Consider the following 25488-nt stretch of genomic DNA (forward strand, 5'->3'; position numbering starts at 1 on the left):
GGGTTCTCAAGGTTATCAAACTGTGGCCTCCTCTCTGGAATGAAGAATGCTTCATCAAATAGTTCACGTCTTCCATTTGTTGGGGGTTTTAGTTCTGCAGAAGAGCTCAAAGATATTGTTATAGGTATCCCTTGAGGTGGAACCAGGATCCTATCCCAAGGCTGCACTATTGTTTCTTTTTTTATTTTATTTTAATTAATTTACTTATTATTGGCTACATTGGGTCTTCATTGCTGTGCGCGGGCTTTCTCTAGCTGCGGCGAGCGGGGGCTACTCTTCGTTGAGGTGCGCAGGCTTCTCATTGTGGTGGCTTCTCTTGTTGCAGAGCATGGGCTCTAGGCGTGCAGTCTTCAGCAGTTGTGGCACATGGGCTCAGTAGTTGTGGCGCACGGGCTTAGTTGCTCCACGGCATGTGGGATCTTCCCAGACCAGGGCTCGAAGCCATGTCCCTTGCATTGGCAGGTGGATTCTTAACCACTGCGCCACCAGGGAAGTCCCTGCACTATTGTTTCTTGGCTGCTCCTCCCTAGTCTCAGCATCCCCTCCCTTGCCTGACTAGCAACTGTTTGAATCTGCCCTTTGGGATTTAGGGAGGCCTCATGGAGGCTGGAGTCTATTCCCTACAAACAAGGAAAGGCTTCCATCCCAGAAGCCCCACAGGGTCCTGCTTGGTTGCATTTACAGATCACCACAACAGATATAATAGTAATGGAAACATTTGAAATATTGTGAGAATTACCAAAATGTGACAAAGAGACAAGGAGTGAGCAAATGCTGTTGGGAAAATGATGCTGATAGACGTGCTAGACCCAGGGTCACCACAAATGGCCAATTTGTAAAAAACACAATATCTTCCAAGTATAATAAAATGAAGTGCAATAAAATGAGGTATGCCTGCACATAGGGTGAGGTCCAGAAGACTCCCAAGTACAAGAGCCTATGTCATCCTGGAGCTGGGGGGTACACCACCCTGCTGGCATGTGGATGTGTTCACCAATCTGGAAGCTCTCCAGATTTATGGAGGTTTCATTATGTAGACATGATTGATTAAATCATTGGCTGCTGCTGATTGAACTCAATCTCCAGCCTCTCTCCCCTCCCTGAGGGGAGGGTGGGATAGGCTGAAAGTTCCAACCCTCTAATCACATGGTTAGTTTTTCTGGAGACCAGCCCCCATCTAGAAACGATCTCGGAGCCCCTCAAATTCAAGAAGTTGAATGAATCCCAAACATGAGAAGCCAAAGAAATCCACACCAAGACAAAGAAAAAAATCTTGAAAGCAGCCAGAGGCAACACTTCACCTATAGGGAAAAACAGTTAGATTGCTAGATTCCCCCCCTCTAAAAATGTTGCACCTGTTTTTAGAATTGCAATGGTGATATGTAACTTTCTTTTATTATGCAGAAAAGCCAAGATTTTAAAGACTGATTAAAAACTCAGTGTTAACTGGAGTGGGTGAGGGTGAAATTACTGCTCAGAGACTGTTGTGGGAATTCTAAAAACAAGTGCAACATTTTTAGAGGGGGGAGTCTAGCAATCTGTTTTTCCCTATAGGTGAAGTGTTGCTTCTGGCTGCTTTCAAGACTTTTTTCTTTGTCTTGGTGTGGATTTCTTCGGTTTATCACATTTGGGATTCATTCAGCTTCTTGAATCTGTAGGTTTGTATCTCTTGCCAAATTCGTGAGGCATTATTTCAAATTTCAACCATTATTTATTTGAATACTTTCTCTTCTCCTGCTTGGACTCCAGTGATATAAGTATTAGATCTTTTGTTAGAGTCCCACAGGTCCCTGACGCTCTGTGAACTTTTTTTTTTTAGTCTGTGTTCTCTCTGTTTTTCAGATTGGATGGTGTCTATTGTTCTGTCTTCAATTTACTGATTCTTTTCACTCTCTCCTTCATTCTGCTGTTGAGCCCAATCACTAAGTTTTTTATTTTGGTTATTGTATTTTTCAGTTCTAAAATTTCAGTTTGGTTCTTCTTTATGTATTTTATTTCTTTGCTGAGGCTTTCTATTTTTTCTATTTTTTCATGATGTGTTCTGTATTTCAAGTGTGTTCAAGAGTTTAAAGTGTGTTCATAATTGCTCATTGAAGCATTATTATAATGACAGCTTTAAAAGCTTTATCAGATAATGTTAACATCTCTGTCATGTCAATGTTGGCATCTCAATTGTTTTTTCTCATTCTGTTTGAGCTCTTCCTGGTTATTTGGATGATAAGTGATATTCAATTGAAAGCAGTCATTTTCATATTATGTTCTGAGACTTCTGATCTTAGTTAAGCCTTTGGTTTTGGTTGGCATTCTCAGACATCTCTCTGGGAGGAGAAGGGGTGCACTGCCCCATTATTGCCAGGTGGAGATAGATGTCCAGGTTACCACTCAGCCTCCATTGACAGCCAAGAAAGGGTGTCCTCATTCCTGCTGCACAGCGGTGGGAGTCCAGGCTCCCCTCAAGATTACCAATACCATGGAGGGGAAGCAGGGACAAACTCATTACTGGCCAGCAGGGATGAAAATCCCAGCTTCCTACTTAGCCTTCCCTGACACCACCCCAATGGTGATGTTGAGGCCCCTCATTACAGGTTCACGAAGATGGAAGTCTAGGTTCTCCACTCGGCCTTTGCTGGTGTGACTGGCAGTTGGGTTACACTTTTTTCTGGTATTTGGTTGGAGAAGCGAGGTTGTTGTCTAAACGTTTTCTGTCTTGCTAGGCTGCCTCTATCCTGGTCCTTTGGGTAGAGAGAGCAGGCTCTGGTTGGGGTGTTATTTAAATCTGTACCTGTTGGTATTTCCTTTTTCCAGCTTCTTCAGTTGTATGAGGCAAAAAGAAAATTCAGGAAGTCACCATCCCCCAGGTCCCCAGCTGCTCTGCCTTTTTTCTTTATCTTCCAGAGTCTTAGGTTTGTTTTATAATGTCCAAGACTTTTAGCTGTATTTAGTAGGAAGAATAAGAAAAGTATGTCTACTCCATCTCAATATGACTTTTAATATTGTTCATTTATTTACACAACAACTTTTTTTGGAGTGCCTGTGATACAACCGTGAATAAGCCATTCGTGGTCATTACTTTCATGGAGCTTAAGGACAAGTGAACATCAGGCACAACACAGTGTGGTCAGGGTTATTGTGGGGAAAGGACATGGTGTTCTGAAAGCAGAAGAAAGGGTTCCTTAGAAGGAGTGATATCTGAGCTGAGACTTGAAGGAACATACATACAACCATTCTGTTTTTCACTTTCAATGCAGTATTCAGTAAATTACATGAGATATTTAACACTTTATTATGAAATAGGCTTTGTGTTAGATGATTTTGTCCAACCGCAGGCTAATATATGTGTTCTGAGCACGTTTAAGGGACGCTAGGCTAAGCTATGATGTTCGGTAGGGGTATTAAATGCATTTCTGACTTATGATACATTCAACTTATGATGGGTTTGGAGGGATGTAACTCATATTATTAAGTCAAGGAAGATCTGTAGAGGCAGCACATGCTCTGGTTCATTTTGGTTCTGAGTTCTAGCCTGCGTGTCCTTCTGCATCCAGGCAGTGACTTCCTGCTGGGAGCTCCCCGGCTCACACTTCCTATCTCCTTAGGGCCCAGAGCCATTCTTACCCCTCCTCCATGGAGCTCAGGGCAAGGAGCTCCCACCTTGTAAGTGATGAGACCGAGGCTGTCCCCACTGGCCACCAACTCTGCACAGAATCCCTCAGCCCAGCAGGCCTGTCTCACAGGGATTCTTCCAGCAACCTGCTCCTGCCTTTCTCTGGCCACTGGCCTCCTTCTTCCTCCCCCCTTACACATGCCCAGTTTCAGATATGACCTCAGAAAGGATGTGAAAATAAACCCCCGATTGTTCCCACCTGCTGTTCCCTGCTCATCCTGGGCAGCTGCTGCTGTCACCCAGTGCTCTGGGTTGGTCCTCTTCCTTGATGAGCTAAAATTAAAACATCTGCCCAGAATTAACCAACCTAAGCCCCTCCCCTTAGGACGGTGTTTGTTTAGACAGAGAAGTTCCCCATTCCTTCCGGGAGCTCAGACCTGAAGTTCTTTAATCCTGGATCTCTTACCGGCCAGCTGTGTGACCTCAGGAAGACCACTCAGCGTAACTGTGCCTCAGTTGTTTGAGATATAAAATGAGGAGATTCTACATCTGTGCCCATGAAGATAAAGACCTCACTTATTGTTTAAAGATTTTGAGATGAAGGAATCTTTGATTCAGTCATCTTATCTAACCAACCTACACTCCATCCATTTCCCTTTGCCCTGCTTTCTTTTTTTTTAGAGCCCGTATCATTATATATGTTTATATTTTATGTGACCTGAGTCACTTTGGCCATTCAGCAAATGTCAGATCATTTTTGTCTCTGGCAGTTAGAAGTGGAAAGTGAGGGAGGGGGCAGTATATGGCCCTTCACCCACCACCTCACCCCCAGGGGATGTATTAAATGGCAGCAAATCCTACCAAATGTGCAAATGGACACAAAAACAGTCCTACAGCCTGTTCTTGACTCCAGGGAAGTCCATCTCTCTGCCCTTGCCTGAAAGGGCCATGGACATCATGACATGCTGACAGCAGGACCACCAGACTTGGGGCTGGTCAGGCAGCAGAGTATGCCTGTAAGTGTCAGAGTCCAGGACCAGTGGGCTCTAGAGTCTGGAATCCGGGCCAAGGGTACCATTTCACCAGGTTGCGGGGCTTGGAGGATGCTTGTCCATCCATCGTGCTAAGGGCAGAACATTCCAGTCAACTGCATATCAAGCACTCATATCACCAATGAAAACTCATCTCCATGTTCATTAACAAACCTTCTCATGCAGATTTCTAAAATGATAGTTAAAGCCCTAAGTAATCACCTCTGGCCTGTTAATTCCTGATTAACATGTTTTAAATTCTGTGGGTATAGAGACAACTTCTCTTTATACTGATGTACTTTTAAGGCAAATTACCTCCCAGACCATATGATGATGGGATGTTAGGGTGTACATTTGTTTACTGTCTGTCACCCACTAGAATGTAAGCTCCTTGAGAGCAGGACTTTGTTTTCCTTATTCACTACCAGGACTCCAGGTGAATGAATGATAGATGAGAAGATAGAAAGATGGCAAAAAAGATGCTTTTTACAATCCGGCTGGTTATGGGCGATAGTCTTCCTCCCTGTGTGGGGTCTGGCTCCCTACTCTCCAAGGTAAGCTAGTGGGACCGGTTGTGAGTGAGGGAGCGAGCATTCCTGTTCACTTCTCCCCGGCTGCCCTTCTGTGTCCCTCTTCCACTTTGTCCATCCACGGCCTATGCCCTCCCGAGCCTGCAGCTGTCAGCTCCCCCTTCCCCATACAGCACTGCCTGTTGGAAACCTCTTCTTCCTCTCCCCCTCCTTCTCCATCAGCAATGTGGAGGAAACCTGAATTCAGGTATGGACGCTACCAGAAAACAGCTGGGTAACTTTAGTCCTTGAACCTTTCTGGAGCTTGGTGTTCTCATCTGAGAAATGAATGGGTGAGTCAGGCACAGTGCTGAGTATTCAGATGATCTCATTGAACCTTATTTAATCCTCCCTCCAACCCTACAAGGGTAGGTAGTTTTATTCCATTTTCAGGTGAGGGAAAGGAGGCACAGAGGGGGGAAAGTAACTTGCCCTGGATCCCTTAGCATGAAACCCAGATGTAATGACCCTTCGGTGCAGCTCCCAGCACGGGCATACCTAGTCTGTGACATATAGAACCATCCCAGTAGGTCTGGGGTGGGCCTCTGGGAGTCAGTTTCTAAGAAGCTCACACAGTGTTTGGGATATACAGCCATGTCCATCAACCATGGCCTTAGACGAACTCCAGCTTGCCTCCCAGGGCTCACTTTCATTCTGTCATCATTTACCCTGGCCCAGGGACTCACTTCCTAGCGAGGTTTATCAGATAAGTGATAAGACACAAAGGTTTCCATTTTGACCTGAATGTATTTGCATTTCAACAGGAACAAGCAATAGGATGACCCCTGATGGTTGTGGGGAGGGAGGGAGATGGAAGCCCACTTTGGGCCCAGGGATTCCTATGGGCTCAAAACTGCAGGTAAGTCCTCCACTTGTTTGTGAGTAAGAAGAGCCCTGCTTGCAGGATGCCATCTTCCCAAATTAAGGAGGGCACACAGAGACCACACACTCACTGCTTAGATGAGACAAACTTTTTTCTTCCTTTGAAGATCAGAAAGCAATTGAATTCAGTCTGTCCTGATTTCAGAATGTGAAACTAGGGATTTTTCCTCCACAAAAGCAAGATAATAGGGCTTCCCTGGTGGCGCAGTGGTTGGGAATCTGCCTGCCAATGCAGGGGACACGGGTTCGAGCCCCGGTCTGGAAAGATCCACATGCTGCGGAGCAACTAGGCCCATGAGCCACAACACCGTGTTGAAGAGTGGCCCCCGCTTGCCGCAACTAGAGAAAGCCCTCGCACAGAAATGAAGACCCAACACAGCTAAAAATAAAATTAATTAATTAATTAAAGGGCTTTCCTTTAAAAAAAAAAAAAAAAGCAAGATAATAGTCTGGCATCAATAAATAAACATGGACCAACTAATGTCCATTAAAATGCTCATTACATTTGGGATTAGCAGATACAAACTACTATATATAAAATAGATAAACAACAAGGTCCTACTGTATAGCACAGGGAGCTGTACTCAATATACCGTAATAAACCATAATGGAAAAGAATATGAAAAACAGGCTTCCCTTGTGGCGCAGTGGTTAAGAATCCACTTGCCAATTCAGGGGACACGGGTTCGGTCCCTGGTCCGGGAAGATCCCACATGCCACGGAGCAACTAAGCCCATGCACCACAACTACTGAACCCTGCAATGAGAAGCCCGTGCACCACAACGAAGATCCAATGCAGCCATAAATAAATAAATAAATAAATAAATAAATAAATAAATAAATAAGAATATGAAAAAGAATATGTATATATATGTATAACTGAATCACTTTGCTGTATACCAGAAACTAACACAACATCGTAAATCAACTATACTTCAGTTTTCTTAAAAAATGCCCATTACTTATCGTATATTAACGCATATTTGTGGAACCTAGAGAAATGGTACAGATGAACCGGTTTGCAGGGCAGAAATTGAGACACAGATGTAGAGAACAAACGTATGGACACCAAGGGGGGAAAGTGGTGGTGGGGGTGGTGGGATGAATTGGGAGATTGGGATTGACATATATACACTAATATGTATAAAATAGATAACTAATAAGAACCTGCTGTATGAAAAAATAAATAAAATAAAATTCAAAAAAAGGATATAAAGATTTGAATAGTAAAATTAACAATGTTGATTTTAAAAATGCCCATTACAGAAATATACTTCCAATGTATTTTGAAGATATCAGAAAATTCCTTAGTTCATTTCTCAAGTATCCTGTGCATCCCTGTGCCAGCCCTGAAGCAAGTTGTGATGAGTGAATGTAAAAGGCTACACAGCCCCACCCCAGAGATGTGGCCAGGATCTCAATAAGGCTAAACCCTGACAGGAGAGCCTTGCGGTTGGTACAAGCCAACCCTGAGGAGGGGAGCAGGAAGGAGGTCTGGTCCAGCAGGGAGAGTTTTCACGGCTGCCCAGAATCCAACCAAGAGTTGGAAGAAAAGGAAATGAGGCAGGTTAGGTGAGAAACTGCCTCTAGTGAGAATGAGCTGTGCAAATTGAGTAAATAAGACAGCAGGCCCAGGGAGGGGAAAGAAAAGAGGTTGGGAGAAGCCTTTGGAGTGAATTCCTCTCCTGTGGGCCTCGGTGTGCCCGGTTGCCCTCGGTCTCCCCACATCATATCGTGAACATTTTCCCTTGGCTGTGTTGTACTGCGTGATATTCCCTAATGAACACATCCAAACAAAGGAGGTCCTATATATGAAGCTGTTCATAGCAATCTCATTTATGTTCCTCCAAATTTAGAAAGCTCTAATTATCCAGTGGTATGGTTACAGAAATAATGGTTATGTGCTAAATCATTTCGTTTTAAACAAAACGCAAACAAACAGCTTTGGGAATGACTGGGGGGAAAGCAGAAAGCAAAGCTGTAGAAATCCTGTGATTTGCAAAAATATAGATATGATTGGAACCACACTGAAGGAAATTCAGAACTGAAAACCATTTGTTGGAGGGCTGGAGCGGATGTTTTGCTTTTGTAATTTCGTTTCGTATATAACAGTAAATCGAAATCAATTCAAAAGTGTAGGTATTTCTGGGAGAATTGCAGAGTGCTCAACCCTGGATACCCCTTAGACTCACAAGCGCTTCTAAAAGATACCAATGCCTCGACTCCCAGTAGAGCAATAAAGTCAGAATTTCTGGGAGCATGGCCCTAGGCATTGGTATGACCACATCACTGTGTTTTAAAAGCTCCACGAGTGATGTTCTGCGCACGGCTGGGTGAGGCTGTGGTTACACATGTCTGCACCCTAGTTCAACCAGGTTGCTATTCTAACCCCAAGTTGACAACAGCTGCAGGAGGAAATGGGAAACTTGTTTGGGGACTGGAGGGAGGCAGGTCATTTGGCAATCAGGAAGGTTTTGGAGAAGATGTCTAAGGTACACCTGAGTGGGGTACCACGGAGATACTTTAGAGAGATGTGAGGGTATTTTGAGAGCCAGAGAACACCTTTGTCCACATTCCATCCTCACCCGCAAGCTCTTCCTATTCCTTCAAGGCCAATTCCATTTATCATCCATCCCCTCTGAGAAGCCTTTCTTCAACTGTCCCCACCCCCAGTGGGAGATCACTTCACATCCTCTATGCCCCCATAGTAGCCTGTGGGTATCTTTATTAATGCACTTAGCATGTTGTGTTATCATGATCTCTCTGCACCTATCTTGGTGTAAAAGGAGACTTCATCTTATTAATTTTGGGGTCCCTGGTGCCTAGTGCAGTGTTAGGCACATAATAGATGCTTAATGAATGATTGTTAGTAAATAAATGCATAGGAGAATGTGTGTTAGAACTATATTAAGAACCAATTTGCTTATTAGACAAATATTCAAGGGGTTTCTAGTGCTCTCAGCATTGTAGTCCAATTGCTCAGATGGATTCAGTGTTAAAATAGCTTTTTTAGATTAATCTGGGAAGCTAGCCATCATTTGTGTTATTGTTTCTATGAGAAAAATTAAATTCATTCTGTGTTTTAAATAGCCGACTCCCAGATGAATCTTTAGATCACATGTATTTCTGATTTTAGGACTGCCTGTACTTTCCAAAATGTCCCATGCTAAAGTAACTTCTGCCAATGACTTAACTGAGTTGTCTGGAAAAAGTTCATTTCCAGAGCTTAGACTAGACCAAAAGAATGCTCACACTTTACCCTTTAACAGGTAAATTCCATGAGCTGAGTCTGGATCTACACTCTACACAATTTCAGGCCTTTTCAAAATGTAACATTTAATTTTTTTTCCTAATTTCATCAGTCGATGGGGCAGATATTTCAGCTAGTGTTGAAAACAACGGCTAACACCAGCATGGTATGTACCATGTGCCAGGCGTTGTCTAAGTGCTGCCATTATTCAGTGACCCTTTTGTCTTCCCAGGAGCCTCAAAAAACCTAGGGCTGACCCTGCATTGAAGTCAGAAAAACCAAATAAGAAAGAGGCTGGATGTGAAGGCAAAACTATCCTCACTATCCAGAATGGAGTCTCCTTTTCCTGGCCACCAATTTTTTGTTTTTAATTTTTATTTATTTTTTTTTAATTTTGGCTACATTGGGTCTTCGTTGCTGTATGTGGGCTTTCTCTAGTTGCAGTGAGCAGGGGCTACTCTTCGTTGCAGTGCGTGGGCTTCTTATTGCGGTGGCTTCTCTTGTTGCGGAGCACAGGCTCTAGGTGTGAGGGCTCAGTAGTTGTGGCACGTGGGCTCAGTACTTGTGGCTCGCGGGCTCTAGAGCGCAGGCTCAGTAGTTGTGGCACACGGGCTTAATTGCTCTGCGGCATGTGGGATCTTCCTGGACCAGGGCTCGAACCCGTGTCCCCTGCATTAGCAGGTGGATTCTTAACCACTGCGCTACCAGGGAAGCCCTCCTGGCCACCAATTAAAGTATAAAACGATATAAACCCACTAGAACCCACTGCATTGTGAAGGCCCTGGAGAAGAAGCCACAGTGCAGCTGTGGTGAGGGTATGCTCTGGTGGCCCCATCCCCCATCAGCTGAGCCTAAGCACTGCAGCAAGCCAGCTGCCTGCACCAGCATCAGAGGGAGTTAATGGTGCAGAGAGAAGGATCACCTTAATGGAATGGGGAACAGGGCTGCTGCAGTCAACAGGGTACTGTTGGGAAAAGAATTTCCATTTAAAAGATTTCAATAAATAGGTTCAGCAAGAATTGAAAACAAAGGATTCTGGCTGGAGAGGTAGGGGAACAAGGGATGGAGCTTGTAGAAAGACAACAGATTATTGCATTCTTCCTCTTGGGTGCTTGTTGGTTAAGAGAAGACACAGAACATCTTTGGTCTGGAAAAAAAATGCAGTAGCTTTTCCTACTGCTGGGAAGTCAGTAAGTCCAGTCGGGCTCTGCCAGCTCTGAGCTCCCCACCCTCCAAGGCCTTGATGAGCACAAAGTGACTTGTGCTTAGGATGTCTGCAGAAGTTCATGACCTTCCTTTAAATAAGAACAAGGGAATAAATGAACTAAAAGCTTGTTTACTGATAAACAGATAACCAACCCCAAGGGAGAACCACTTTGAGAATAATTTTTCTAATACAACTGTGTCTCCTGTGTGTAGAAAAGCACACCCTCCAGCTTCAACTATTTGAAGAAATAATTTACTTATCCAAGGAAAGGACAGTCATGTTTTCTGGAATGCCCACACTAATTTAAGGAGGCTATGTGCTTTGTAGCCACACCAGATTATCATCTGAAGAACTGCCTCTGCTTGATAAATGAAAACAGAGATTCTTAAGAAATTAGAATTTGATCGTATTTTTTAGCGGCTTCAGACACCAGATGTTTATAGCTTGGCAAAATATGGTTATTTTAACCCAGATGTAAATTCCTCATGGCTCATTCTGAAGTTTTGCCATCAAGAGACTTCTTCATACAGAACGTTTCCCTTTCGCTTATCAGCAACATACACGCTAGCCATTTTCCCCAGAACAATACAGCTTATCTCAGTACCATAAGATGCATTGGGTAATTTATGACTCTAGAATCTAGAAACTAAAATGTAGCTTAAAAAAAGTGAAAGAAGCCAATCTGAAAAGGCTACATACTATATAATTTGAATTATATGACATTCTGGAAAAGGTGAAACTATGGAGATAGTAAAAGGATCTGTGGTTGCCAGGATTTTTAGGGCCGTGAAACTGTTATTCTGTATGATGCTATAATGGTGGATACATGTCATTATACATTTGTCAAAGCCCATAGAATACACAACACAGTGAACCCTAACGTAAACTATGGACTTTAGTTCACAGTAATATATTAATATTGGCTCCTCAATTGTAGCAAATGTGCCATACTAAGATGTTAATAACAGGGGTGGAAGGTGAGGGGCTATATGGAAATTCTCTCTTCTTTTCCTCAATTTTTTGGAGCCCAAAAACTGCTCAAAAAATGTCTTTTAATTAAAAAAAAAAAAAATAGACAGTTTGGCCTCCTGGCCTCTCCATGGGGGTGGGGGAGGGGTAGATGATGATGTCATTCTGCTTAAGTCTTCTGTGGTACCCAGTGTGTAACCTCAAGCAATTTCATTTGAAAATAGTTATCAGTACATTAAATCTCCTTATCTTTCTGGTGGTTGTTGCTATTACTAGTCTCTTTCTTTAAAAACAAACCAAAAAGAAGAGGAAGAATACAAAATGAGCTTACCCTCTTTTCAAGAAGTTCCTGTTTTTCTCCATCATAGATTCTGTTACACCCCTTCCAAGATCCAAACAGTTGGCAACTTTGCAACACTGCAGAGGCCACTTACTCGACTTTCTAGGTGTCTTGGCCAAAAAAGAAAGGCAGTGCTTGCTGCCGTTTCTTAGGTCTGTTCTAACCAGCAAAATCAATGACTCGGTTCCTACAGCACAGGAGGGGTGCTTATTCCTTTCTTATGGTATGGGAAGGGGAATGGCTGAATAATACCCACAGTAAATATCTACACATTGTAGAAAATACCACTAGGAATAGCACGCGTTGTGAAGAGTAGTTGTTCTGACTGGCCAAAAGAAAACCTACACTAAACAAATTTACAAATCAATCAAAGAAAGATGTGTACTAAGTACTGCATTTTATGGTATATAAAATGCATTTCCCTCTGGAGGGGGATAAAGGTATCCAACAGTTAACCCTGCATTCAGCGTGCCTTTATTACACACATATACCCGGTGACGGACAAAAAACAGGGAGCCGGCATAAAGGCAGAGGAAATTCGTATTATCTCATGATGTCAGCAGTATCAGTACTCTCATGAACAAAATTAAATTTCTTGCTTAGAAAACCACAGTAAAATTACATTCAACACCCATAAAGATAGTAAAATTTTTCTTTTCCAAAGAATGTCTTAAGAAATGGGATGTGTCTTATTTATATACCACCTGCACATATTATATGTCAGCAGAGTTAAACAAGATCATCTATGGGCCTACAATCTGATTTCCTCTGTAATATTGTCTTGGGCTTGATTTCCCACCTAGGACTCTGGTGAGGGTGTAAGAAATGTGTCACTAGCTCATTGGTGGCCACCCAGCTCAGGGTTCAGTTTCTGCCCGCTACCAAAAACATTTGGGACAAGAGTATGATAGTTCACTTCCATGGTACCAGAACGATGCAAGTACAACCCAGTCATCCCTGATTTTCTCTGAAAGTTCCATGCACTTTAAGTATGTAAAACCTCACACACGAATTAAGCTAAGAGAAAATAGGGAGTAAAAAGTAAAATTTAAAGAAATACATCGTCATACATTTTAATTTAATGTAACTTTTCTGACTCCCTGAAATGTCCTTTCTCTTTCTCTTCACAATAAACTCATGGGCAGAATAAGAATCAGTGGAGGTGGCAAGAAAGTCAACAGAGGGCTGAAGGAACAATACCAACAGCTGGGGTTCTCTACTTCCAAACGTGCTGACAAATATTTGATTACTTGCTCTAAGGACATACAGAACAGTCTACTTGAAGATCTTTGAAAATTATCCTAGAAGACATTTGTGTCTAAAGTTGGACTCTTGGAAGACACTTTCTCAACCTTGTCCATCTCTCTTGTCCTTTGCAGGGCAACAGGCTTTGGCTTCTTGAACGCACTGTGCAAAGCAGCGGCCGTCCTCGGAAACTTAATATTCGGCTCCCTGGTCAGCATCACCAAAGCGATCCCCATCCTGCTGGCCTCCACCGTGCTCGTGTGTGGAGGGCTGGTGGGGTTGCGCCTGCCTGACACACGAACCCAGGTCCTGATGTAACGGAAAAAAAGCCATCCGTCCTGTGTTTCTTTCTGCTGCCCCGTGTCAACTCTCCCGACTGACTCAAGGCTCCAGCTTTTTCAGATACAGAAAAGCGGTCAAATCCCAAAACACTAATTCTTGCTGCGACTAAAATTTAGATGCGTACCATCTCGCCCCTTAAATGTGATTTTGCAGTTTGTTTGTTTTTTTTTTCATGCATCGTTGTCTTTCCTAACTGTGATGCTACTGCCTTCCAGAAATCAGTGGAAGGATTTTTTTAAATGTGCTGGTCAGCCGGGCCTTCCTGAGCTGCTCGCTGCAGGTTCAGAAGCTAAGAAGAGGACAGCGCTGCTATAAGAAATAGATCCTGCTCCTAATGCAACATTCACGGGAAAGATAAGTGGGCGTATTATCGCATTTGTGCTGAGGAGAGGGATTCTTTTCTTTTTTTCAGAGTGATATTTCCTGTTTACTTAGAAAAGGACACCCAGCAATTCTTGCTGTTACAGCAGGGCCTTTAAAAAAAAAAAAAAAACACCACGTGACACCAAACAGAGCTGGGTGGGGCTCTTTCAGGCTTGACAGTTAACGTGACTGTCTCTGCTGACAAGAAAAATAGGGGCTCTGCTGTTGGCAGCAAAGATCTCTGAGCTGCATGAGCAAGACTTCTGCCAGAAAGCCCCCGGTGAAACTTCTGAAAAGTACGAGGAAAAGGACCTGTAATTATGTCTGTGACTGTGGCATGTGGTTCAGAATATTAGAAAGTCAGAGCTCAGGGGGATTGTGGGCCGACATTCATCCCCACCTGCCACCCCACCCCCAGCTGCCATTGACCTTGCCAGGTAGCAGATTCAAGGGAAAAAAGCCACTTTCTAACTGGGTCTGCCCACCTGATTCTGCCCTTCACCCAAACTCTCTCGTCTAGAGATTGTCAGTCATCTGAGTGGTTGTAAATTGAAAATGAGGAAGAAAGTCACACCTAAATCCATTTGTAAATGCCAAGTGATACCTCGAGGGGACCGGTTTCCTGAGGGACGGTGCCCCTGCGGAGTTGACATTGGACTTCCTACTGGCAACGCGCATGGCTTGGCTGGGCCGGTGCGCTGGTCGGTGTGTTCCTGGCTGCTGCCTCAGTGTGAAATCACAGCCTGCTGTGCTCCAAGGGGCCCTCGGGCAGACAAGGGCAGCATCTCCTGGTGGGTCTGGCTGCTCATGTTACCTCTGGAGTCCGCCTGGGCCTGAAGAGAGAGGTCGGCAGGACATTCCCATGGCTGTCAGCTCTGTGACCTTCTCACCCCTGGGGCTGCCCCTCCCCCACGCTGGTCGTTTTTACTCATCTTTGAAATCTGAAGCCTCCAGGTAGACTTGCAGCCAGGAATAAATCCCATATTAAAACAATAGTCCTTTTTTAAACTCTCTATGTCTTGTTAGAGGGTTATCCTTATTACTTATTGTAGGGGTTTCCAACAGGCCACGGCCCTGGGGCCTCCAGGAAGGGAGAGCCTTTGTTTCCAATAGTCATTACATTCAAAGATGTCTTAACCCCACAGGCCACTCCGCCTCTCTCTCCCCTTCCTCCTGATCCTCCGAGAGCCCCAGACAGCAGAGTTCAGGCTCTGTGAAAAGCTTCTTTCATGAACAGAAGCCATTAATCGACTCTCCCTTGAAGTAACTCAGGCCTGTACAGGGGGGCAGCGTGGTGTCGGGGGCTGGCAGGATGAGGGTGGTTCCCTGGGGATGCGGGCTCAGGGCCAGAGCATCAGGAAAACTCAAACCCAAAACTGCAAAGGTGGCAGGAAGAAGGAAAATCAATAAAGACTAGACGAGATCTATTAGAACAATATCAACAAAGCAGGAGAGAAACAGAACTTTTTTTCACCTCTGCCTCCTGGAATATTATTGGAAAACAAAGATGACAGTCAGACAACCCACGAACATATTCTGTATGGTCTTGCATTCGTACTCATTTCCTCACCTACCTACCCCTTGATTTATCTTCTTAAAAAAGACATATTTGGGGACCTGAGCAGGTTTTTTAGTTGAATGTAGCATGTGTGGTAATAACTGCAAAAGTAATGTGTATCTCCGCCAACCCATTCAAAAGATGAAGAGAAATGTGCATGGGTATTGCTGTCTGTAGATCTTCCGCAGCAGTTAACTTTGCTTACTGGACTGTCTTTACTTTTAGAAATGTCTCAAACGTCTGTTGTAGTTCTAAATGCATCGAATATCCAGAGCACGGTTTACGAAGTATTTTGTCTGAACCCTGGGTTAGGTCAGAATGGGATAAACCAGCAGAACCGCACTTGATGAGACCTGCCACCACGCATCCCCTTCAGAATGACCTTTCTTGACCTTCTTGTCACTTCATCCAAACCTCCCAGGTGGCCCAAGAGGGATCTCTTCTAATCTCCTGGACAGTCTGTGGTCACAAACCTTCTTGGTCACCACCTTTTCCACTTTTCCTGCAGTTTCCCCACCTCCTTCACGTTGTCCCCATCACCGTCATTTTCCGTGAGAGAGCTCAAGTTCTTCCCAAAGTATGTGGTGTGGCCTGTCCGGCTTGTTCTGGGGTCAGCAGGATTAAGATAGAGCCATGCGCTTAAACAGAAACTCCCAGTTCTATCAGTGCAGCAGGCTGTTGGCACACGGACGTGCAACCAGCAACTCATTTCACCTGCAGTAGAAAGAAAATGAGAGTATGTGCACAAATGAAAGCCTAGGAAACGCTCCCACTGGCTCCTGTATTTCCAGCTCCTTTTCTATCTAAAATTTCCTAATAGCTCTTTGGATCAATCCAGAATGCCCCCGAATCCTGTTATTATCACTGGTCCTCTCAGGAGGAAAAAATCCAGCTGCTCCAAACTGAAAGTCCTATACATTACACCCCCAGTAATGGGGCCTACCCTCCTGTCTTACCCTCCTCTCATTTAATCTCACTGCCTTGGAAGCCAAACCCAGCAGCTAGCGGTCATCTTACACCCAGAAGACCGATGCTGGGAGATAAGATAGATGGGTCCTCGCCCAAATTCCCCCACTAACCAGTAATGAGACCCAGAGGAGAATGTAGGTCATTGAACATCTCTGGTCCTCAGTTTTCCCATCTGTGGATTGGGACTAGTTTGCTACTGGGACTAGTCTAAGATTCTAGAGGATCGTCGTGAAAACAGCTTCATCTTACTATCTTCTTCTTATGCTAAGCTCTTCTTTACAAGCACCAAATAGGTTGAGTTTAGAAACTGAAAAATTAGGAAATAGGTAAACATGCAAGAGCTCAGGAAGTTGTTTGGGAAGCCCCTGTGGGATAGGCGAGAGCGTGGTTCCTGTGTTGTTTGTACTGCCAGCTTCTTAGGATCCGGAGCGTTATCTCCATTCACTGCTGGTTTGACAGTTCCTAGTGGCTGCCAAGGAAAGGGCCCCGCCCTGTAGGGATGCAGACGGTTAGGAGACTCTCTGATCACAGCCCTGTCACAAAGGCTGCATCCCATAGCTCTCCTGACTCTACTCCATTTTATTCTTGAAGCATGGCCTTATGCACACCTAGGCCTTCAGAAGCAGAGTTCTAAAGTGATTTCACCTGAGTTGGCAAATGCACCTTCACTTAAAAATCTCACCAAGCCTAAGCTCACGTTTGCACCAAACTGCGTAGCTGCTTTTCTGGATGTCTTGAGATATCAAGAGAGAGGTGGGAAAAGAAATGTAGTGACCAAAGGGAGAGTCCAAGATGTTGAGAAGGTTCCAATGAAGAGATATGGGCAGAATTGAGATTTTCTCAGCCCTGGGATCATTTCAAAAGCATTCCATGGGAATAGCTTCTGATCCCCTTTGCCAATCAAAACAGAATATGATATTCTCCATTTTTTTTCTGCTTAATATCAAAATGGCCTCTACCTATTTCTTCAGTAATGCACTTGACTTGTTCATGCATTAAAGGCTCTGAAGCTGGAAATGTCTGAATTTGGCCTTCACCTGGTATCATGGAAAGACAGTCGGTTGATTGTTAAGGGCGTGTTGGCTGTATGTTTGGTTTTCCATGAACCCCCATATCACGTTGAACTCAGTCAAGGTACAAACCTACAGAAACAACAGTCAAGTTGCCACAATGAAAAGAAACCTACACAGTAGGGCACTCTGAAATGGACTACATATTTCTTACAGTTTATGTTTCTGCCAAACAAAGTGTGTTTTGAGTAAAGCTTCTCTCACAATCCGTGACGTAGACGGAATTGTAAGTGTCTTCTAGGTGTGTTGCGTGTCCCTTCATTGTTTCAGGTGTGGGGTGACAGTTCTCCATGTGATGTTCTTATGCTCTAAATATTGACCATTCCTCCTATCATTGGTGTCTCACCAACCAGGCACAGCCATTGCCAGGGCTGACTTCAGTCTTGCTCAACCAAGACCTTGATCCAGTTTAGTAATCTCAGGATTTTGAGTGACAAGGATACAGTTCATGGGCCATAGTTTCAGGCTAACAGCACTGGGTGGGGGAAAGAGCTGGGCAGAACATCCCCTGATCTCTTGTCATCTCATGTCATCTCATCAATAAATATTTATTGAATAACTTGCATGTGCTAGGTTGAGGCGCTGTGCTGTGTGTAGGTCGTTAACCCTTTGCAGGACTTAAATAAGGGCAGGGAAACGGAGAATGAAAGAGAAAGCATCTATAATAGGGGGTCCTCATATTGATCCCCATTACCTGTTGTTACCCCCGCCCCATAAACACAAGGTGTTATTTTCCAAAATTTAAAAGAAATAAACATATATGTGGACTCTAAAAAAAAAAAAAAATGGTTCTGAGGAACCTAGGGGCAGGACAGGAATAAAGACGCAGAGGTAGAGAATGGACTTGAGGATACGGGGAGGGGGAAGGGTAAGCTGGGACGAAGTGAGAGACTGGCATGGACATATATACACTACCAAATGTAAAATAGATAGCTAGTGGGAAGCAGCTGCATAGCACAGGGAGATCAGCTCTGTGCTTTGTGACCACCTGGAGGGGTGGGGTAGGGAGGGTGGGAGGGAGGCGCAAGAGGGAGGAGATATGAGGATATCTGTATATGTATAGCTGATTCACTTTATTATACAGCAGAAATTAACACATCATTGTAAAGCAATTATACTCCAATAAAGATGTTAAAAAAAAAAAAAAGAAAGAATAGCCTACCATGGGCAGAGCAGGAACTACTCAGAAATTGGGAATATCTTTGACAGAAGGAGAAAGCCCCTCAATTGCTTGGCCTTTGTTGGAGGGACTACTAACTAGTATGTATTTGGAAAATGAGAAAAACGGAGCCATACATGTGCTATTTCTTTAAATATCCTGGCGGGAAACCAAGCTAAGGTATTAAAGGAAAAGAATTAGCAGCCAAGATCACCCCATCTTTATAGAGGTGTTCATTTTATTTTTAATTGGAGTATAGCTGCTTTACACTGCTGTGTCAGTTTCAGCTGTACAGCAAAGTGAATGCATAAAATAGAGGTGTTCAGTTTTAAAGTCCCAGTTTCTTCTGGGGCATTCTTTTTATGGCCTGAAACTGGAGGCGGGGGCTGGGAAGTGTTCAGAGCAGGCAGCGCTGGAGTCCTCTCTGGAGCAGAGTCAGCAAATCCCCCAGCTGCCGCCATGCCATGTCCTCGGGGCCTCGGCTTCCCAGGGTGTTTCCTTTCTGTTTTTGAAGACCTGTGACGAAGTCAGCAGATAAGCCACCCAGAAAACAGGTTCTGACAGTCAGTGGCAGGCGCTTTTCAGATTTCAGTTTAAAACCAGTGCATGGTAAAGCGTCTCAAGGCTGCAAAAGACCTCTGGGTGCTGGGGGGCGTGAGGGGCAGAGCAGAGAGAAGGTGGTTGTCAGTGCCCCTCCGCCCTCCCCTCCCAGAGCCGCGACTTCCTTTCTGCCCCTGGCTTTGTCCTCCTTACCTCCAACTGGCAAAACACACTCACCTCCTTTCTCCCTTCTGCTCCTCCACCTCCTGTCCTCTTGTCTCCTCTTGACTCCAGCAGTGTACGGGGACAAGCTTGACAGGGCCCTTGGGACCAAGGAATGTGCTGACCGCACCTGCTGGGGAGGCCCAGGGGAGGGGGAATGGGGAGAAGGGGAGTGGGTGCAGGAGCTGTGAGCTCTAGACGGTTGGCTTTGACACAGCTCCCCGTGCTGGACGAGATTTCCAACTCCTTCCCGACTCCTGCGCATGATGGGATGGGCACCACTGGCCTGAGGTCTGAGCGAGGCCCATCTCTGAGGCAGAAGTCTTAGAGCTCCATGCTTGACTCCTGGAAGGCAAGGGGGCCCGCAGCGAGGTCCCGGAATTCACTGACCAGGGGCAGTAGACACACCTCTCCGTGCCTGCCCAGGGCCTTACTTGGTGCAGAAGGCCAGCAGGTGCCTTCCACTCAGATTTAACTGCTGAGGTTGCAGAGGTTGCCCGCTCTCTGCCTACGCTACCACCTCCGTGCTCACTTTGTGCCAAGAGTGCCCAGAACCAGGAGGAGGAGAAAGCAGCCCTCAGCCCTCTGTTCAGACCCGCACAGGGTTTAACACCGGCTAGTGGCCCGCCCTAGAAGCTGGGGTGCAGGGTCCTAAGCAGCTTTCAGGTGCCTGGAGAGCGACTGGCCGAGCAGCTCACAGGGGCCAAGTCGTCGAAAGCCAGGGATGGGCTAGAGCAGGTGCAAACCAGTTCCTCAGAGCCCATCATTTCAGGAATTTTGTGAGCCAAAAATGGTTGAGAAACAGCCATTCTAAAAAATTAAAATATGTGAAAGTACAATTAAAGTATATTTTAAAACAAAGGTAATAAATATTCTAAACTCATCACTTTCTAATTATTTTACTCCATTTTAGTATTATCTATGCCCTTGAGGTAATCGACACCTATTGTGTCTGTATGGGAGAAAAACCCCGTGATGCTGGGCTACTGGGCACTACTTCCCAACTGCAGGTCAGTGACATCACCTTTGTAGCTTGCAATCGGCCATGGTGGGAGTAGTCACACCACGGATATTGACAAACGCTACAAATCAGACTCCTCCTCCGAGACAGTGGCTCATCATGTGCCTACATGCCGCTCCCTAGAGCCCTGACCAGTACGTGGCCACCCGTTGCATAGACCCAGGCCACACCAAATTGAGTCCCATGGGTCTGCGGCTCAGCACTGCCCGTAAACCCAAGGGAGGGAAAGACAGCAATTTCAATCTCCTGTGGTACACAGTGGGTTTCTTTCTGCGTTTGTACTGATTCAGAATAAGACCCACAGTGCAGAGAATCCACCCCTCTCTACGAGTATTGTTTCTTCTGGGAGGATGTACAGCAAATTGACTATTATATGCTGTGCAAACAAAAATAAATTCGTTTGAAGTTACAAAGTGTCTCCCCTCTCACACCCTGGTAGGCGTTGAACAAGGAAACTCCTTCTTTGCCTTTGACATTCACCAGGCCTACCTAGATAGAACTGGACAGATTGGCTTAATCTCGTCTCCTCTGCTATTCTTATATGTTTATTGTACTGAGTCTATGTCCTAAATCAAACAAAAGAAAAAAGAAATGTTCTTTCTTGATATGTGCTTTCATACCGTCCAAAATGCGGTTCTGTATCCTTGTCCTGATCCAGGAACACATTGAATAGACCATACATCCTTCACTAATGTCTGCATACTGTAAATAAAGTCCTAGAAGAGTTTGTTCTTTCAGGTGAACCTCCATTTTGGACACATGTTAAACCAACAATCCACTCTCCTTTGCAATGAGATCTTGGCAGTGGTCCTCTCCTAGGTTTTGGCACTTGGGCGTTTTGTTTTGTCTTGTTTCTCTTCTGTTTTTACTGCTCTGTAAGCCCTCCTGCTATGAATATTCCCGTTACCCCAAGTGTACTGTATATATGTGCTGCATGTGTGAACCCCAATAAATTCTGTTTCAGGTTTCTAGAGTTTTTCTCTTAAGTACAGCTGGTCCTGTTGTGAACTCATCTTTCTGGTATGCCTCTGTGTGTCTGATTCCTGTATTGCCAAAATGTTTGACCAAGTGTGTTTTAACAAATGCCCGAGACAGCCATGCGTATCCTTGTGTCTGTGAGGGCATGCTCTATGTGGGATGACTCGTGTACAGCATAAATCTATCAGCCGTGGACATGTGTATACATTTATGTGCCAGACACCTACCATTCATGTAACAGCTGCAAAGATATTTATTGGACATCAGATTAATAAAAGAGCATTTTTGCTCCATTATATTCAAATAAAGGTTGCTGTGTGACTGACTTCCCTTGCAAACATGAATTGACCCTTAAAAAAATAAGTACTTTTGTTTAACGTCCTTGGGCATACGGAAAACCTGTTTCCCTTGATTCAGGCTTATTTGAATTGTTTCTGTGGGCTGGTGTCATGGGTATTGATGTACTGTTTGATTTCACAGGCATACTGTCCACTTGTTAAGCCAGGACCAATGGGAAGAAAGTGTTTGCTGGGGAGTTTGTGGCAGAGGAGATGCTGTGTTATTCTGCCCCAGAGCAGGAATGGCAAACTGATTTTCATCTAGCATATTGACTCCAACTGACTGGTAGTGTCTGCTTGGAACATTAGTTTGAGGGGCATGATGAGAAAAAGTGCTGTATTTTATAGCATTGGCATTGGAGGCAGAAACACAAACTGCCTGCCGTGGACTTGCTAATCCCCAAAGAATACTTTTGACGGCATTTAACAGAAGACCCAGCTTCAAATATCTTTACTAATAAAGGGAATTGTTATTTCCATAACAAAGGAGGTAGGACAATTCCAAGGTTGGTTATGGTACGGCTTGGCAACATCACTGAAGACCCAGGTTCTCTGCATCTTTTAGGTCAGCCATCCTCAGCATACTGGCTTTTGTCCTCTTGTGGGCATGAGGTGGTTCCAGCCATTCTAAACATCAGATTTTCACAGAAAAATCCAAGGCCCAGAAGGGAAACCATCCCCTCTTTATGATCCTTTCTAAGATCAAGGAGAACATTCTCAGAATCCTCCAGCAGATGTCCCCCTCTGTCTCATTCGTTGGATTTGCATCATTTGCCTACTCCTAAACTAATCACTAACAAGGGGGATATAATGACCATAACTGGCTTAGACTAATCAAGACTTACCTCCCCCCAGAGAGCTTGGAAGGAGCTCACTCTTCCCTAAAGCACATGACTGAACAAAACTGGGGTTCAGTGAGCAAGGGAGAAGGAAGGTTGCTGTTGAGTAGGCGAGCAGCAAGGCATGATCTCTAGAACCGAACTGTGCTATCCAACACTGCAGCCACATATAGGTATTTATACTTAAAATGACTAAAATTAAATTAAGAATTCAGTTTCTCAGTCAGTCACACTTAGCCACATGTCAGGAGCTCAACGACCACAGGACTAGTGGCTGCCATATTGGACAGCGTGAATATAGAACGCTTAATTAAGGTTGTGCACTCACTCCCCTCTGCGGGCTATTCCTTCTCCTGGGCCCTGCTTGCGCCTCTCCCAAGTTCTCTCCCCCCAGGCTAGATCCTCTCTTTTTGCTCTAACAACTTTGTTTCCCCTTTTCCTTCCCCCAGCAGACTGGAAATCCCTAGCCCATCACCCCACACAGGTCTTCACCCTTTCTCCAGGCCCCTAGCCCACCTGATCTAGAACCTATTCAGTATTTAAGAAAAGTTGCCCTCCACCCCCCTTTCCTTTCTTTCCTGTTTCATGATAAGGAGATTATAGGAGGGGGAGAAGAAGACTCCAGAGGCTAAAAAGCCCTAGTGCTATCAGGGAAGATGGCAAGCCCAGGAACTCACCAGAAGACGTTGGGGTGCAGATGAGCTTGGCAAGGGTCACCGTGAGGTATCTGAGGGGAGCATCCACAGGCCTGGCCTGGACCAGTGGCTGCAAAATCCCCTATGTGAAATTCCTAGCAGTCAGTGTGTTAAAACAAGGCAACATCCATCGTGAAGGAGTATCTTTTCCTGCTTATTGAAGTCCGTTGCAGTGAAATCACCATCATTATCTGTGTCAATTTGCTAGGGCTGCCATAACAAAATACCACAGACTGGTGCAGGCTCACACAACATGAATTTATTTTCTCACAGTGTTTAAGGCTGAAAGCCTAAGATCAAGGTGTGGACAGGGTTGGTTTCTTCTGAGACCTCTCTCCTTGGTTTTAGATGGCTGTCTTTCTATGTCATCATATGGTCTTCTCTTGATACGTGTGTGTCTTAATTTCCTCTTCTAGTAAGGGCACCAGTCATATTGGATTAAGACTCACCCAAATAACCTCATTTTAACTTAGTTACCTCTTTAAAGACCTTATCTCCAAATGCAGTTGCATTCTGAGGGACCAGGGGTTAGGACTTCAACATATGAATTTCAGGGGGGACACAATTCAGCCCATAAAATTATCCCAAATGCAGTTGCATTCTGAGGTACCAGGGGTTAGGACTTTAACATATGAATTTCAAGGGGGTCACAATTCAGCCCATAACATTATCCCAAATGCTACTTATTTTATTGTGTGTGTGTGTAGAATTGTATTATATGTATATACGGGTACAGAATGTAATTGAATGCAGCTGTGGTCACAGGGGAGAGTAGCAGTGTGGATGTGTTCACTCTTTTGGGCGCGGTTCATTCAGAGGGGGACATAAAGACAGAGGTTGAGGAATAAACCTTGATCCCCACACTCATAAGCCAGAAAACAGCTAACTCTGAGGGACACCCAGGACGGGCGATGTCAGGCTGTTCTTAGACCAGTGACTCTTCACCTCCTTCAGCCTCTCTGCTTCTTAGAATTCCAAATGAGACCTTGCTCTCTCTGTACAATCATTTTCTCTAATCCCAGAGCCCATGGGCACATCCTTCCCGCCCCTCAGGGCAGCCTCTGAGCAAAGCACCCGCACTGTGGGCCTGTCCCTGGTGAAGCTTCCTTCAGCCTGTGCGCTGATTGGCTGCCAGAGGACACAGAAGGAGGAGCATTCCTGGAGCTGGGGTAGCCCACATCAGCCTATTATCACCACAGTCCCTTTGTTCAGCGGGAGAAGAGATGCATCGTCACCTCCTGTAATTTGCAGTCCAGACACCAGATGGAGAAGTGAAAATCATAAAGGAGGCGAGTTCCTGAAGGGAAGGCAAGCTCCAGCCCTGCAGCTGCTGCAACTCCCTGGGGCCAGAGTGAATGAGCTGGTGTGACCTGGGATGACAGAGGACACAATACGCTTCAACCCTGACCCCAGGTGCACCGGCCACCACCTGCCTTCAGTCATGTTTCTGTGTCCACTGCCCAAAAGCCCCTGGGGCGGCAGAACAGGCCACCTGTGCCGCAGCCTCACTCTCACACCTGCTCACCTCTGCATCCTCACTCCTAAGGTGGCACCAGAATTCCCTTTGGGCCGAGATGTCCAAGGAAATCTCATCTGCAAATTCAGTTTGGGATGGGGCTGTACAGAAAGCTACTGCACAGTGCAAAAGGCTAAGTGATTCGTAAGTTGCCCCCAGCCCTCTTTTGCTCAGTGTAAGCATTGGACGAATCCCACTGCAAGCTGGTGGCCACCCTCTCTCAGGGACTTTGCTGTGCTGCTGCACCCTCTTCAGCCTCCGCGGCCTGCCTTGGAGGACACCTGCAGCCTCCCATCCCCATTACAGGACACCTGTAGCACTTTCTAAAGTGCTGGCAGCTCAGACTTTTCCAGAAAAGAGGCCCCATTTCCCCATCCACGCTGAGGACTGGGGGACCTTCCTATGCTAAGAGCATGATGAGTTTGGGCAGAGTCAGTTCCAGGGTTGGGTTTGGGTCCTCTTTAAGAAAGATGATACCCAATTTTGAACAAAAAACTACCTACAAAAGTAACTGTCGAGAATGAGACAAACGCCCACAATTTACAAATTTTTAAAAACTGACAAATATCACAGACTGATATTCCAATTGAGACCTTGCTCTCTCTGTACAATCATTGATACATGAGTGTCTTAATCTCCTCTCCTAATAAGGGCACCAGTCATATTGGATTAGGACTCACCCAAATAACCTCATTTTAACTTAGTTACCTCTTTAAAGACCTTATCTCCAAATGCTTCAACCCTGACCCCAAGTGCACCGGCCGCCACCTGCCTTCAGTCA

At 45.0% G+C, this 25488-nt stretch overlaps 1 protein-coding gene across 1 annotated transcript in view; it reads left to right on the forward strand.

The window, feature by feature from the left end:
• SV2C (synaptic vesicle glycoprotein 2C) overlaps nucleotides 1-23777 on the forward strand; it is a 251350-nt gene extending 227573 nt beyond the window's left edge. Inside the window, exon 13 of the mRNA XM_082376648.1 lies at nucleotides 13232-23777. Within this exon, the coding sequence (XP_082232774.1) occupies nucleotides 13232-13415 (184 nt within the window). The 3' untranslated portion in view covers nucleotides 13416-23777. The remainder of the gene's footprint in view (nucleotides 1-13231) is intronic.
• The last annotated feature ends 1711 nt before the right edge of the window (nucleotides 23778-25488 follow it).

This window comes from Balaenoptera borealis (assembly GCF_965194805.1).
Source record: "Balaenoptera borealis genome assembly, chromosome: 2".
NCBI classification, from domain to species: domain Eukaryota; kingdom Metazoa; phylum Chordata; class Mammalia; order Artiodactyla; family Balaenopteridae; genus Balaenoptera; species Balaenoptera borealis.